Source organism: Diaporthe amygdali (genome assembly GCF_026229845.1).
Source record: "Diaporthe amygdali strain CAA958 chromosome Unknown NODE_5_length_1802954_cov_64_987939, whole genome shotgun sequence".
NCBI lineage: Eukaryota > Fungi > Ascomycota > Sordariomycetes > Diaporthales > Diaporthaceae > Diaporthe > Diaporthe amygdali.
This window is the reverse complement of record NW_026517025.1, coordinates 1,504,224-1,519,775: the sequence shown is the minus strand read 5'-3', so window position 1 is coordinate 1,519,775 and position 15,552 is coordinate 1,504,224. Positions and strand designations below refer to the sequence as shown.

The 15,552-nt window shown below is 51.1% G+C and overlaps 6 protein-coding genes across 6 annotated transcripts; 3 read left to right on the top strand and 3 right to left on the bottom strand.

Moving 5' to 3' along the window:
* Positions 1-5: 5 nt before the first annotated feature.
* Positions 6-1,357, bottom strand: J7T55_015632 (uncharacterized protein; the record flags this gene model as incomplete). The annotated part of the gene is made up of 3 exons (XM_053139882.1): positions 6-94; positions 186-253; positions 450-1,357. The coding sequence occupies 3 exons, from the start codon at positions 1,355-1,357 to the stop codon at positions 6-8; spliced, it is 1,065 nt and encodes a 354-aa protein (XP_052997351.1).
* Positions 1,358-1,818: 461 nt separating this feature from the next.
* Positions 1,819-2,779, top strand: J7T55_015631 (uncharacterized protein; the record flags this gene model as incomplete). Its single annotated transcript, XM_053139881.1, has 2 exons — positions 1,819-1,974; positions 2,048-2,779. The coding sequence occupies 2 exons, from the start codon at positions 1,819-1,821 to the stop codon at positions 2,777-2,779; spliced, it is 888 nt and encodes a 295-aa protein (XP_052997350.1).
* A 3,454-nt stretch (positions 2,780-6,233) lies between these two features.
* On the bottom strand, positions 6,234-7,547 carry J7T55_015629 (dockerin type 1; the record flags this gene model as incomplete). Its single annotated transcript, XM_053139880.1, has 1 exon — positions 6,234-7,547. The coding sequence occupies one exon, from the start codon at positions 7,545-7,547 to the stop codon at positions 6,234-6,236; it is 1,314 nt and encodes a 437-aa protein (XP_052997349.1).
* Positions 7,548-8,766: 1,219 nt separating this feature from the next.
* On the top strand, positions 8,767-9,951 carry J7T55_015628 (uncharacterized protein; the record flags this gene model as incomplete). The annotated part of the gene is made up of 1 exon (XM_053139878.1): positions 8,767-9,951. One exon carries the CDS (start codon positions 8,767-8,769, stop codon positions 9,949-9,951), a length of 1,185 nt encoding a protein of 394 aa, XP_052997348.1.
* A 688-nt stretch (positions 9,952-10,639) lies between these two features.
* Positions 10,640-12,558, top strand: J7T55_015627 (ent-kaurene oxidase; the record flags this gene model as incomplete). The annotated part of the gene is made up of 6 exons (XM_053139877.1): positions 10,640-10,895; positions 10,976-11,064; positions 11,122-11,215; positions 11,280-11,751; positions 11,856-12,061; positions 12,116-12,558. 6 exons carry the CDS (start codon positions 10,640-10,642, stop codon positions 12,556-12,558), a joined length of 1,560 nt encoding a protein of 519 aa, XP_052997347.1.
* Positions 12,559-12,653: 95 nt separating this feature from the next.
* J7T55_015626 (uncharacterized protein) lies at positions 12,654-15,346 on the bottom strand (the record flags this gene model as incomplete). Its single annotated transcript, XM_053139876.1, has 3 exons — positions 12,654-13,159; positions 13,218-14,711; positions 14,815-15,346. 3 exons carry the CDS (start codon positions 15,344-15,346, stop codon positions 12,654-12,656), a joined length of 2,532 nt encoding a protein of 843 aa, XP_052997346.1.
* Between the last annotated feature and the right edge of the window lie 206 nt (positions 15,347-15,552).

The following is a 15,552-nucleotide window of genomic DNA, read 5'->3' as shown; positions in this document are numbered from 1 at the left end:
TCCATTCAGTATGGACCACCCACGCAGAGCTCACCGACGCCGTGAATTTGCTTCTCGAGCTGCTCGTCCGGCAAGCAACACATTGACTTTCCTTCTATCAGAAGCCGGCTTGGTCAGGAGATAAATCTTGTTATTAAGTATATCAAATCCCATCTCCCTACCGTCACACGAATCACGCTGCTCACCACAAATGGCTTTGATATCCTCAATGTCGAAGTGGTAATGAGCTTTCCATATTCCTGTGGACGCCGTGCTTCAGCCCACCATTCCCCGGATCGCCAGCCTCAGATTTTATGGAGAAGCCCAGGACCGCAGGATACCGATGATGGGTCAGGTTGAGCTGTGGCATCGCTTTCCAGTGTGGGATAGGATGGATTGTCGTTGCGTTCGAGACATGCGACGGGGAGGGAGACTCACGGCGAATTCATTTTCTCCAAACGCCGTCTCACAATATGTCCATGGTCTTCTCGCAATCAAAATTGAAAATGCCTTCCCGTCCATACCCTCTTTGGTTCGCGACAACCAGCTTCCCCGTCTTCTCATCGACAAAGTCACAATTATAGTGCGTGTGTCCAAAAGCCCAGACCTTGACCAATGGCGAAACCCAGCACGGGTCCTCCTTAAGGTCTGTCACAAACGCAGACTGCACTCCGCGCGAGTCTTCTATATGCTCCGGATCGTTGGCTTCCGGCGCGACTGTCGGGCTGTAGTGGGTGAGCACGACTACGCTGCGATGCGGTTCGTCCCTAGCGATGGCCTCGACCTGGGCGTTGAGCCAGGCCAGATCAGCCTGGTGTGCGTCATTATGTTTGTCGACGGACCAGTCGACGATGTTGGAGAAGTCGGAGACGAAAAGGGACACGGTGCTGCGCTGCTCGTCGGATATGTGAGAGAAGAGTGTGCAGCCCAGGATTGTCACCTCAGGGGAAAGGTTAAATCGTCTACGATTGAGGAAAACGAATCGGCCGTGGCGAGCGTGAGTCCCGTTCTCCTGTGATTCAAACACTCTTCCAAAGGTGATTGATTCTTCGAAGGCAACCATTCTTGCTACGGCATCCTCGTATGTGCTCGAGTACGGCTCGTGGTTTCCAAGCACGTAGAACACGATCTCAAATTGGCGCAGCTGCCGGGTCAGAAAATCGAGCAGATTGTCGTCACCAGCAATCCCGATGTCACCGAGCAGTGCCAAATGTTTAGCCCTCACTTCGATCCGAAAGTCATTATACATGGGGAGAAACTTGGGTGTCTCCAGGTGCATATCGGACATGATCTGAAGAACCGCGGAACCCGGTGCGTCCGACGCATGGCGGGGCTGCCTGACACCGTCATCGTTGGAGTCACTTGGGACCTGAGCCATTATGTTGCCAGAAGTGCTTTTGAGCGAGAAATACGGCGACCTAGAGTTCGCAATGGGGTGCAGGCCAAAAGGTCTGACTATTGTGTATGTGGTCTCGCTTTTGTGAGAACACTGCCAGTGGGTAATAGAAGCTAGTGCTGCAGCAGAGAAGGGGTGTGTAGCTAGCTGATTGCCCTGACCCGCGCTTAATACGCCGGGCTGATCTTGGATGAGATTGGTCCATTTGCGCCACAGCAACTGCAGCGCATCACTTGAAGCCCCGCTGGGGGGCACGCATATGGGGCGAATCTTCGCGTCGTCCTGACACGACACAATTCATAACGAACCTGAAGTGCCTGCGTTTAGGGAAACAAAGAAGGAAAAAAAAAAAAAAAGGAAAAGCAAACTGTTCGTCGCTCACCAGAGAGTTCGAGCTCTGTCAGTCACAATCATATAGCATCCTGCTTTTCCTGCATCCCCTCATGTCAGCACCTCAGCAAGCACTCCTCACGTCTATCCGCGATCCTGATGTGGAGGGTGGCCGCCTCCTCACGACGGTCTTGCAGAAGAATTGCATTCCATGTGTTTTATGGGCTGTCAGTGCCGCCGTCCACTATGGGGGTGGCCTTTGTCCTTTGGTCAGTAGAACTAAAAGCCTCCAATATGCAGAATTCAGCCGGGCCAAATAGGATTCTAGCTAATATCCGCTAGGATATCGAGATTGCAATCAATGCATCGGACCAGCAACGCGTCTTTGAGATATTGTCATCTCATGGCCTTTCTATCTCCAGTCCCGATCATCAAAGTGCACCACCTTCTTCATTCGAGGAGTGGTTCAAGAACGCACCGTCGTCCTCACAATTCCACGATCGCCGCAGGACTCGCTTATTGACTCCCATATACGAGTTGCCTGCCACTGGAAATCCACTGGACGATATGTTGCGACCATTCATCATCGTGTATTCTGCCGAGGAAGTTGGCTTGCCTCTTATCTCTCCGCCGACATCATCCACTGAGACTAAGCCCACCGAGGCTTACATTACATTATCTGTTTTGAACCCGGATCTTGCTTTGTGCAACAATGCATTTTCCTCCAGAGAAACTCACAAAGCTCAGGTCATGGACTCCATGATTCCTTCTTTCACCTCTTTGGTCAAGTCAGAGATGCACGTTTTGCTGATGCACGCTGAAGTGCATTCACCTGTCTGGGGCCAGCATATGGCTCAGCTTTCCGAGCTCGTCTACTCTCGAGCTTGCGCAGATGGGCCAGACAACCTGCAAGAGGTGGTAGCGAATGCAAGTTTCAAAGAATTCATATCATGGTTCCGGGCAAGTCTCAAGGGAGAAACAGATTACGAAACGCTGGAGGGTCTGCGAGCCTCCTACCGCGATATCTATCAGTTGCAAGATGACCAGTTTTCTGGGTCTCTGCGGTGCCAATAGCAAAATTTAGCGTGGACAACCCTTTTGTTTTTAGAAGATAGCATTATGATTATATGCGGTGGATTTAATGTTCCTAATCGAACATGTAACTACTAGTCATGCCTAATGTCTGCTCTATATTGTGTAACCATGCTTCATAGACAGCCGCTTTGATACGAAGCACGAGTGGTATATTTACGACATGGTAATTGAGAAAAATCCTTTAAGAAGGCAGACCCCTTGAAAGCGCTATGGCTGAACGAGCTTGGATTTCATCACTAGAAAAGGTTGGTTCGTAATTATACAAGTCACTATTGATCTAAATGACATAAGATAGAGCATCCTGTCGCTGGATCTCTGCTTGCCTGCCTGCAGCTTGACTGCCGAAGACCTAGAAGCTTACAAGGGCCCAGCTCTCTGGTATAAACCTGTTCACATGGCGCCCTGGAGGCTTTCACCAACACAAGGCTTAATACGAGACCTTCCGTGGCCCCTCTTTTTGTGTAATCCATATAGAATTCGTGACCAGGAGTGTACACTCAAACCCATACACACGTGGTGGAAACTCGCAGGCAAGAAGTAAGGATGTTGGTGCATTTCCGTTTCATCTCAACGAATACAATATCCATGCAAGCCCCAAGTCTGGCGGCAGAAATCCGAGGCCAGTCATTGGTGATATTGACACTTGGTGAATTTTCATTGAAGTGATTCACTTTTTCAGTCAAAGTATCAATCTCAACTCGCCTATGATTATCAATTTAGAAGGGTAGATGGCTGTACATATGGTACAAAGTGAATTGTACAGCTTCATTTACAAGGAAGATGGCAGGTTTTATTGAATTACTTCAGCCTGTGACCCGCTGCCGCTTCCGAGGCTAAGATTGGCCAAGAGATTTCCCGCGGACTCAGATTCTTGAGATGTAACAGTGTCGTCCGTTGGCGGCACGACTATCGTGGCTGCTGGGGGCTGCCACGTCGCCAATCTGGTCAGCACAAACTCGACAATCTCAGACGGCTTAGAAAGCACTCACGCTTCTCGGTCGACAAATAAATTGCTCCGCGAGTTCTGTCGAAGTCAAATCACCTTCGATATCATCGTAGAATCCCGGGTTCATTTCCACATCAAGCGCCCATGCTTCAAGTTCCACTAGCCCTGGCCGCTGGTTCGGGAGCAAAGCCAGACACCGCATGAGCAGGTTTCTCAGCCTTACATCGAGTGCCTCTTCTCTCACTAACTCAGCACCGTTTGTGTAGAATGCCTGAACTGGTGTTCCTCTGTGATCTTTTATGGTACCTACGCTTGCATACGACTCCGGTAGACTTTGGCCGTTGAATGGACCCACGGCATGAGGTGGGTAGGGAAAAGAGTACAGAGTTATTAACATATGCATACACTTCAAATTGTCAGGGACCAAATTTTCAAAAATATGTCTTTGTATAAGAGTGAAATTGCATGATTGCTTACCAATCCGATATGATATACGTTGCTCCATGATCCATAATTTGCCGCAATCTGAAGCGGAGGTCGTTGTTGGCGGGGTGTAGTCCCAGCCCATTCCCATTCCTCATGATATTGTTCCTGTTGTCACGATTGATTGTCAGGGGATTCTTTGAACGTCAACGGCTCTGTCTAGAACTATGAGGGCGAGGCTTACAGGAAGGTAGAAGTCGGATTTGCCTCGTTGCCTTGACGTCCAAATTGCCCTGCCAGTTGTCATCAGTATTTTTTTATATTCTATCGCATTGGCATTCTCTACAACCGAAGCCAAATGGGCTATATCTCACGGGGTTGTTAAGAGTTCCCCTGTGGTTCTATCGGCAAGGCCAAGGTCCGCAACCTAAGCATGTGATCGTCAGCATCTGTCGGGTTCTTTTTCGAGTTTTAGCCTTAGCTCTTCGGCACTGAACTAACTTTGAGGCGTGGAACATATTCATGGCCCTGGCTGTCGAAATCTCCTATAAATACTGAGCCCAGGTTTAGTGTTTGATACACTCCGACCGCAAATACAGAGACAGAAGGAAGCAAGTCGCACAAAACTCACTATTCTTTGGATCAAGGTCAAAATGAACCAAATCGTAGTCGCGCGCCGTTCTGACGCCAGGATCTGCTGGGACTTCTTCGAGGATGTCGGGTCCCTCATCTGAAACCCAGTCCGCTTGCGTCTGGGATATAATTCTTCGCAATTTCGGTGGATATCGCATAGCGATGCAACCTCGTATTACTTACGATGGTCAGCTTTGCGCAGCTCCATGCCTCTGGGTAACATACAGCACGCGAAAATCTTCCACAATAATTTGTTGGGCAGCTTCTGTCCACTTGTACCTGCTCGGCCAATCACCTCGTGGAGATCGCCATTCTTCATGAGTTCCATGAAATAAAGTCTTGGGTTATTGTCAACTTGTACATCCTCCGGCGTTGTTGCACGGCCTCTCAATGTGGACCATTTGATTAGTTGTACGACATGCATTGCTCTCATCAAGCTGACCTGCCAGTTCTTCTCTGTGCTCAAGTCCTCTGTAGACCAATCATCATCGCCAATGCTCATCTTCATTACGGCCTGTCTCGTCGTTCCCTGTCGATCGGTGACCGCCACTAAGCATGCGACTCCTTGACCGCCATACCCGAGGATCTTAACGAGTGACACACCCTGAAGCATTGACAGCATCCGATTGGTAGGTGTTTGGATGAAGGTAGGGGCCAAAGACCCCGATCCTGATGGATAGTAACGTATGCTTGTCCTGTTGTCTCGGCGGCGGCGCACGGCTCCAGACGATGGGGTTGGAATCTGCCCATCCCAGGCGCCGCTACGCCTAGGTGGCAAATCTTGCAGGGGGATTCGCCATTGTGGCGCCTCCCATGCGTCTTTTCGTCCATCTCGCCAGAGTCTGAAGTACTCGTTCTCTCGATATCTCACGCGCGCTATTTGCGACGGCGTCCTTGGTGTGCCCGGCGACCATACATTGATTGACTGGGCATTCGCCGGGGGCAAAGGCGTGACAGGAGCGATGTTTTCCATATACTAGTTCGATATTTCAATGGTGGCATCATACATGACAGATAATCGTTGGGAATTTCGCACTGCTCCTAGTTTGTGACGTTGTTCTTTCGATACAATTGAAAATATTCCGTGTACTCATAACCTTGGACCTGGTACTACGAGACAACTTTGTTGCCTTGCCGAATAAAGCACAAAGTCTTCAACGGGCAGAAACAATTTGGCATGCAGACCGGAAACGGATGGTCTTCTTGAACAGACAAAGGTACCGCATTTTCCCCAATTCACCATGCTAGTTTTGCGCAGGCCTTACTCAGGTGGGGGAAAAGCCAGTGGTTTGATTTGGTACGTAGACGTATGTACATGCTTTAAAACAAAAAGGTAGAATATGAACATCTCCTCCGGGGTTTATCTTTGCTTCTCGATTCAGACTGTCATATGCTAATATGCATATTCGAAACTTGAAAAGAAATTCATAGCTATGCCGTGGCACCAGTCAGAGTCAGAGTGTAGTCCAGGCCCGCGTTAACATCGCTGCCGATGTTGAAGGGGTCATATTGAATAAGAGCAGGGGTGTTGGCAACAACCACAGAGGCCTCCTCGGAGCTTGTGACTGAAGTCGAAGCCGACCCGCTGGCAAAATCGATGTAACGCGTCGCACCGGAGCTGGTGTTGCGCACAGCGAGGGTCGCGGTGTATGTACCGCTGGTGGTAATCTTAGCTGTGACAGTGACGGTGCCGGACTTCTTGAGTGGGATGATGTTTGCGCCCATGTAACGAGGCTGGCGGGCTGCCTTGACTTTGTACACGCCGTTTCCTTGGCTGTCGAGGTTGGAATAATTGATTTGTCCGCGCTGGCTGAGGAACACGGACTGCGCCGTTGGGTGGCCAATATCAACGTATGCCATGCGCGCCCAGTAGCGACCGACGACCTTTTGAATGGTGGCACCGGTGGAAAGCCGAGCAAAGGTGTGGAGGGGGGTCTCGTTACTTCCCTTGCTGTATTGTCGGAATGATTCGCGAATCGTGTTTGTGCCGAGTCCGGCGAAGTTGTCAAGGTTGTAAGTCAGGTAGCTGAGGAATGGCCATGCCTCATAGTAGTTTCCGGAGCCAGCAGTTCCGTCTACTAGAACTTGGAAGGAATCTCCGATGACTTTGTTCAGGTTGATCTCGGTGGCGCTGGTGGACTGGCTGTATTTTGATCTCGCGCTGGCACAGAGAGGGGAAGTCTTATAAGTGTCTGCAACCCAGTTGGCAACAGTCTCCCACCAAGCACCTGTCCGTCCTTGATCCACCCAATTCTTCTCGTGGTAAGTCAATCCATGGCCGTACTCGTGGACGGTGACTCCAGGCACTGCTAGGTAGTTGTTCACGACCTCAAGCCAGCTCATACCGGTGTTATAATCAGAATGCATGACGCCGGCTGCACCTGTCAGGGTTGAGACAGAGTACACATTCACTTTGGTCCACGGTCCAGCGTCAGTGGCATCGTTGTAAGAGAGCCCTGAGGAACGCCAGGCAAGGGTGTCGACAAAGCAGCTGTAGGCAGCTTCGAGCATGTTCAGCGCATTGGTGGCAGTTGTTCCGGTAGCTCCATAGACACGGAAATGCGGTGAGTCCGTGTAAGTGCTTCCTCCAGGACCAATATTTGCATTTGCCGTGAACGTCGCCGGGGGCGCGGCTGCGCGAGCTGGTGTTGCAGGCTTGAGAACTGCTGTTGAATCGAGGGGCACCGCAATGACACCGAGAGCCTGCAAAAACGCAGCGGCTAATGCTTGCTTGGTGAGCAACATTCTGACAGGAGGGCTGATTGATGCCGAGAGTGGACTGAGAATTACAAAACGAGTTGATGCTGAAGACAAGAGGCCCTAGGGATGATCCATCATGGACCCGGCATCATTTTAAACTACCTGTTGCGTCGCCTCCTATTTGCCTCCATCGCCAAGATGCTTAGCCTGGTACCGTTCTAGGCCCGGAACCATTTCCAGAAACGTCGAATCACTGAGCAAAAAAGGCCATCGGTTCTGGAAGTGGTGGGGCTTCGTAGTTTGGGGGAGGGCGACAAATGGAACAGCATGTTCCACTGTTACAGTGGGCAATATGCTTAGAAACGGCAGAGTGTTTTCATTGATGGATCAAGGAGACCAGTGAGCTCCGCTCTCATGACAGCCAAGACTTTCATGCCTCATGGGGAATGTCCCTTCCGAGTGTGTCGTATTGATAATGCCAAGTTATCATATCGATGTCTTCGGCTGTGGTTCACAGCGATGCAACGCTAGCTGCTATCTACGGTGAACCCCTTTAATCTTCCACTAAAGCAGTGTCACCTGTAGGTTGAGTGCCGATTAAGCGCAGCCGCTCGAATAGGTATTTTTCCGGAGGACAGAACAGGCCATTTGAATCCATAATAAAGAGCGCCATAGCGAATGGGACATGCAAAATCAGTGTCGTGTTTCAACTGGCTCTTGGGCGATCTGCACGCCAACTGAAAGCCACGTTCTGAGATTGCGAGGGGAAGTCGAGGGAATGTCAAAATTAGTGCAAGCCTCTGCCAATCCGGCGACGTTCATGCCACTTCGCCTCAGGATCTGTCTACCATTCGTTCTCGAAGGGGTTCAAAAGCCTCGTCGCATCTCGAGTAGTCAGTGGGCGTTGACGATGGCCGGTTAGGTAGAATTCACGGCAGAAATAAGCTTCTTTGGTTCAAGCTCCGATATGGACCTCTGCAGCGTGTGCCAAGACCCGGGGCATGCGTTAGCTACCTCGGCACCTAATGGATGAACAAGGATAAGCAAATGCTGATTCCGAGTGAGTCTCAGTGCCTGCCTATCGTGGGTGACAGATTCTAGTGCGGCTGATGATTAGGGCGCTTACGGAGCTCTGCGGCTGTGTTCGGCGATCTTGTCTCCGCGTCATCTTTCTCCCACCCAATGTTGCGCGCATCTGCTGACCATTCGTTGACATATAATACCATTCACTACGACGACGTTATATGAATCAGCCTTTCAGGCCATGGCTGACCCATTGGGCACCCTGCTCCAGGTAGTTGAAGTGGTCGAGAAAGTGGTCCAGGTCTACAAGAAGATACAGGACGCTCCAGAACAAGTACGCCGCATAGGCAAGCGGATGGGCAGGTTGAACACGATACTAAGCCAGCTAGAGATCTTGTTACGTACAGATGAGAGAGGCTCTTTGGCGCGACTCGGCCCGGCAATGACCGACGAGCTGCTTACTGTTATCAAGGACATTCGCAAGGACAGCGAAGAAGTGAAGGCTCTATTCGTCAAATGGGACAGTGACATTGGCCCTTGGGGCTTGCAGTTCCGCTTCAAATTTGCTGCACAGGCATACTTTGCACTGGGCAGCAGCTCCGACAAGCTGGAAGCCCTTGGTAACAGCATTGAGGAACATCGACAGGATTTGAGAGACCTTTTACAAGTAATGACAGGATTTGGCATCAACAAGCTGCTTGTTCAAGGCCAGGGACACGGGCCCATCAGACAACCTTCGCCTTCATCCTCTCCGGAGCCTCCTCGCTCGGACGTCAGAATTATCTTCATCGACCCGTACAATGTCGCTCGCGGCGTTGTTGCAGAAGCATACACAAAGCTGCTCCGCGAGTGGACTCTGAGCACTGGTGGTGACTGGAAAATCAAAGTGGCGCACTCTGCTGGATTCTTCATTCGCAGCCGCAACGAAGTCACCGACACGATTCACGGCATGAAGTTTCTCTATCCCAGTTACCAGCTGGACATGGTCGATGGCAAGACCCCCCCAAAGTCGACGCCGCTTGCCGCGCTTTTCGACAACAAAATGTTCAACTACCCATACAAAGATGACGTCAGGAAACAGATACAGGCAAGACAATCACGAGGAGTAACGAGAGCCATTTTCAAGACCTATGATTACATCCTCGTCTTCACGGACAGAGAAGAAGACAATTTGATTCGGTTGCGAAAGCTGCTCGTCAACAGCCACGGCAAAGACACAGTGACGGCGAGAGGAAAGGGCAGGGTCATGCATCTAGGCAGGTACTTGACTCCGGACGGAATGCGCAAGGAGATCGTGTCTCCAAAGAACGATGGTGATCGAGAGCAGTGGAACGCAAAGGTTGCCCAGATAAAGACGGCCACCAAGGCTTTCCTCAAACGAGAGTTGGACTGGAAGCAGCCACCAAAAGTCGCAAATGTCAATTGAATGGCTATAATTATCTTTGCTGGAGGTGACTGGCCTAGAGACTGAAAGTCCATTGCCGAGGCATCAGCGATTTTGCACAAGCGGATGAGGGCTGCGGTTACACCCTTGCTCTCATCAGCCTCAGTGTTGCTTTCCAGATTGTAACTGGGACTATCTTTCCGCTGATGAACAATGCTTATAAACCTTGGGGGGATGAAGTTCGCCGGGCTCGGGTTCGAATTGCCTGCGACTTACCGACAATCGATTGACACTACTGTTGATATACTAGGTATAGAGAAAGTACGACTAAGACTAGAGACTGCGGAGAGAATCATGAATCCGAATTCCTGACATGAATATCAGTCAGCACCACTCGCATAAGTGTTGGAGAAGCTGCATAGCGAATGTATTGGTTCCGGCACCCATAAGAGTGGCCGGATGATGGACCTCCTCCGCACCAAGGCTTCTCCATCTTGACGTGTGGCCAAGCTTCACGAGGTCACAAGTCCCCGCTACGTGATGAAACGCATTGACTGGTAGACGAAAGAACAAGGATTAACTATTCCCCAGTTACAACTGGGCAAAGCTAAATAAGCTTCATTTCCTCTCCAATCCGACGTTTTGTAGTACGGTACAGCGGCCGCATTCCCACATTAGTCTTCAGAACGGCAGAAAGTTGTGGAGGATACTTGCTTCTCACGAGAGCGAAATGGCTTCAACAGATCTTCCAGTCCTGCTCGGGCAGAACTTTTCTGGCTGGGTCTTTGCAGCACTATTAGCTACAGTGGTCATCGTGATCCATCGATTGAGCTCTCAGTCGGAAATAACAAAGTTCCCATTATTGGGCAAGGAATATGGGAGCCGTCGCAAACGCGCAGAGGCGTTCTTATACCAGCCCGTCAAGCTGTATGAGGAGGGCTACCGCCGCTTCAAAACTCAAGTTTATCGCCTTACTATGCCTGATGGTCGGTAGCCTCCTTTCAATCACCCAAAACCTCAGCAGAGAAGCACTGGGCATATTCAGCTGATTTTCCTGGCGAAATAGGTGATCATCTCATCGTTCCGAACGCCTATTTAGATGAGTTGAGACAACGCTCGGATGACGAAATTGACGTCCTGAAAGCGTTTACAGATGTAAGATCTTGGCGCTCGGATTATGATACTGCCATTACCCTAATGAACCACGTTTAGACGTTCGCAAATGATCACATCAAGTTGTTTCCGCCTAAGGACAGAACAGAAGTGGCCAACAGCGTTGTAAAAGTCGACTTGACTCGAAGTCTAAGTAAGAAACTTTATATCCAAGTGAATACAGAAAACGGACTCAACCTAACTGATGATCATTTCAGCCCGATTAAATCCACGACTTTCAGCCCAAGTCGAGAATACAATCAATTCAGAGATTCCGCCGTGCAACGAATGGACTCCACTCACTATCTTCCCCATCCTCCTCCGTGTTGTAGCGATCGTCTCCGGCGATATCTTCGTGGGACCAGACTATTGTCGCCATGAGGTCTACCTGGCCTCCGCAATCGACTTCACTAACGATATCACTGCTGGCGCGGCCCAGATCAAGCGATGGCCTAAGTTCATGAGATCACTTGTTGTGAAGCTCAAATTAGCGCCAGCAGTCAACCGCGGTCAGGAGCACAGACGTCGTATGAGGGAATTTTTAGAGCCCATGGTGGAGAAGAGGCGGCAGTTAATCAAGCAGGGCCATCCTGTTCCGGACGACCTACTGCAGTGGATGGTTGAGAAGACAAGTGAACACGGAATTACCGATGTTGGTCACTTGACCGACATGCAGCTGCTCCTGACCTTGTAAGTACAAGCCTTCTCTCGCTACTGTTGCCCATCGGTCTTCTATTAGAATCTTTCGGATTGCATTGTTCCGGGTTCCGTAGCATGTGGCTAATGTATGGCAGAGCTGCGATCCACACCACGACTCTTGCCGCGACCGGCATGCTGTACGACCTTGCCGTCCGTCCTGAAGTGGTGCAGGATATCCGCGCGGAGATCGCCTCCGTTCTCAAAGAAACGAATGGTGTCATGACGTCTCAGGCATTGTTTAACATGAAGCTTCTAGACAGTTTCATGCGCGAGAGCCAGAGGTTCAGCCCACCCTTTGTTGGTAAGTCTCCCTCATCACTTATCCATGAACCACACCAAATACTGATTGTGACAGACTCGTTCCGCCGTTACGTCTACAAGCCGATCACATTAAAGGATGGAACTCACATTCCGGCCAGGGCATATATCGAGACCCCAAGTCTGCCCGTTCTCCACGATCCGGACCATTATCCAGACCCGGAGGTGTTTAATCCCTACCGTTTCTACGACCTACGCACCAAGGACGACACGCTCGACCCGAATGGCTTCCGCACTCGCGAGTCGTATCAGTTCGTGAGCGTCACGAAGGAGAATACCAGTTTTGGCTTCGGCAAGCATGCATGCCCAGGACGTTTCTTCGCGGCGAACGAGATCAAGTTGATTATGGCGCGAATCCTACTTCAATTTGACGTTCGTTTCCCCGATGGTGTGAAGGAGAGGTACCCAAATTTCTATTCCGGAAGTGTGAGTGGGCCGGATCCAACTGGAGTGGTAGAGTTCAGAAGAATTGAAGTGTGAGGCTCGAGCGAATGCATATTCCCGGATAAATACAATCATTTGGCTGGGGTCCGCCCCACTGAACTCAAACTCTTATTTTATCGAATACTGATGTATCAGAGGAAGGCCTGAAAAATGCTCGATAAAACAGCCAATGCCAATACAATAGACGAGCTTCCAAGAGCTTGTCCACCGTTGCCACTTGCTTCTCCTGACCCGCTCCCGCTCCCATTACTGCTTCCCCCACCAGTGCTGTTGACGCCCCCAAACGCAATCTTGAATACCCAAGCATACTCATCTGCGTTTCTCACGTCCTCACTGATAGTCAGCGTCAAGTTGCCGTTGGACAGCTCACTCGGGACTACAGTGCCAGACCTGTTACCGCCGACGACAGTCACCTCATCACCCTCCACATAGGGTACAGGCGAGGTTAGGACGAGGGTGTCGTTAGGCGCGTAAAGTGTGCTGATGTAAAATGCATCAGGTGTCTGGGTAAACCGCACTGTGTCACCTTCCTCTGGCGTGATAGACCAGTATGTTGTGTTGAAGATAGCCTCGGCATGGGACTTAATCCACACTCCTGCTGCGCGCAGATTACGCTGCTCGATATCGATGATGATACCTACGGAGCCCTTTGTTAGTTCTACACCTATGCCGTTCAGAGATGCGATTTTGCTCACCTTCAGCAGTTGGCCCCACATCCAGGAGGAAATTCCCATTCTTGCTGACGATATCCACCAGAGTCGTAACGATTCCCTGCGCCGTCAAATACTTGTCGTCAGGGGTGGCCCTATTATATCCATAGCTAAAAGGATCCATTCCCAGACTTGACTCCCACTTCCGGATCTGCACCGACTCATACTTGGCGTACTCGGGTGTGTCAAAGTCCCCTGGCGTGCCGCATCGGTTATTTGTCAGAACCTGCTTCCCTTGTCTAGCCGCGGTGTTGAAGTACTCTGCAGCAAACTGCGCCGTCAAGTTCGGGCCGCCAATGTCACACCACAGGACCTCTGTGCCCATGTTTGCCAGGGTCTGCATCTCTGGCAAAATCTTGTCTGCAACGTAGTCATTCAGGGGCACATACCCAGTGTAGGGCAATGTCTCATTTGTGTAGGGATTGGTGGCATTGCCGCCGGGCCAGTCTGCAAAGCCGTGGTAGTCTGGGTGAAACCACTCTGGCAAACTGTAGTACGTGGCTTTGTGGAGCTGTGGCTGGTGCTCCTCCGCGGCGTCAAAGATCTCCTTGAGTAGGTTCCTGTGTGGAAACTGTGCTACACTCGTGCGTTCCGTGACATTGGCTGGCAGGTCGAAGATTGCGTAGCCGTCGTGATGCTTCGAGACCTGGACAAAGTAGTTCGCGCCAGCATCCGCGAACAAGTCTACCCATTCCTTAGGATCGAATTGCGATGCGGTGAAGTTTGCGATGAAGTCGTCGTAGACCACATCCGGCCCGTATGTCTTTAGGTGATACTCGTACGTTCGATCGCGGGTGCTGTTGGGCCCCGAATTCATCCACCACCAGTACCACTCTGCGTAGGACTCATTGTCGCCAGAGTTACCCCAACCAGGGACCGCATACACCCCCCAGTGGATGAATATTCCGTACTTCGCGTTGCTAAACCACGGAGGAGACTCATGGGCGTAGATGCTTTCGTAAGTCGGCTCATACTCATGAATACCGTATGTGGCATTGAACGTGTAGTTTGTGGACACTCCTGTCCCTGAGATGACCAATCTAGCAGTTCCCTCGGTTCCCTCTGCCACCCCATCCACATTGGTGACCCCGATCTGCACACGGGCCTGGTCTCCAGGCCGAAGTCGATTGATATACGCGGGCTGGACCGTCGTCACACCGTCCGATTCGATCGACACAGTCACGCTTTGGTTGGCCAGGACCCACGATGTACCGACATTGTTGATAATGGCCTCAAAGATCTGGGTCTTGTTAGTGCCTTCAACCCACGTGTTTGTGCTTCTCGCCAGCTCGACATCCAAGCTCAGCCCTTCGGCGTCAGCCGGGATCAACGACACCGCGAAGATGTGCAGCCTTGTTTCTTGTGCCGCGCCGCCCGGCCCATTTGCGGCACCGCTGGTCACATTGGGTAGCTGCACACTTGTCAGCTCCTTCGAGCTGTCAAGCCAGTTTACGCTTCGAAATATCATGGAGCGATTGTCTGCTATGCGTTAGTCGCCTGCTACAGAGCCTAAAGCCATGCATCCGGAAGATTCCAATAGAACACGGATGGGCAACCGCGGCAGGAGAAGGGTTGTACTGACAGTCCACTGTCTGATTGGTAAGATGGTACGGGAAAATAATGTCGCCGCCATAAGGATACGGCCACGCCCAGAACGGGTCGACCAGAACAGCACCACTTGTCGTCGATCCATCCGCATACGTAGCGTTGACAAAACCCGTGGCGATGGCGCTTTCTGCCGCAGCGAGCATGTGCACACCGATATAGCGACCCCTGGTTACGTTGAGTACTTGACCCTGGGCAAGAACATTGTCGCTCCCATTATTGTCTTGATACTGTGGAAAGATAAAGTCCACTCCCCCGTAGGTGAAATTTTCGGCTGGCAGAAACTTTGCTGGATAACTCGCGCCCGTGCCATCAAAGTCCGCGTCATTGGGACTGGTTCCGAACCCTCTGTTGTTGCGCAGAGCTGAGATGTCAATTGGCAGCGATGCGGTACTGCCGCCGACCCCGGGACTGTTCTTGGGGTTCACTACAAGAGACGCTTCAAGCCCTTGACCCAGGACAGATCTGAGGCCAGCGACAGCTGTCATGACGGAGAGTAGGCCCTTCATCTTGTTCAGGGCGGGCCAAACCGATCAGAACGACAAGAGACGATAGTGTCGAGGGGTGTGGACAAGACTTTCCTTGGGAGGAGTAACTCTGCCCTTTAGTACACAACGAGTCGTGTTGGCCATCGCAAACCAACCCCTTGGCATGCCGTAGACAGTAATTCGTCACCCGAACCGTCGGGAAAATGCTGATCAACCAGCTTCCACGA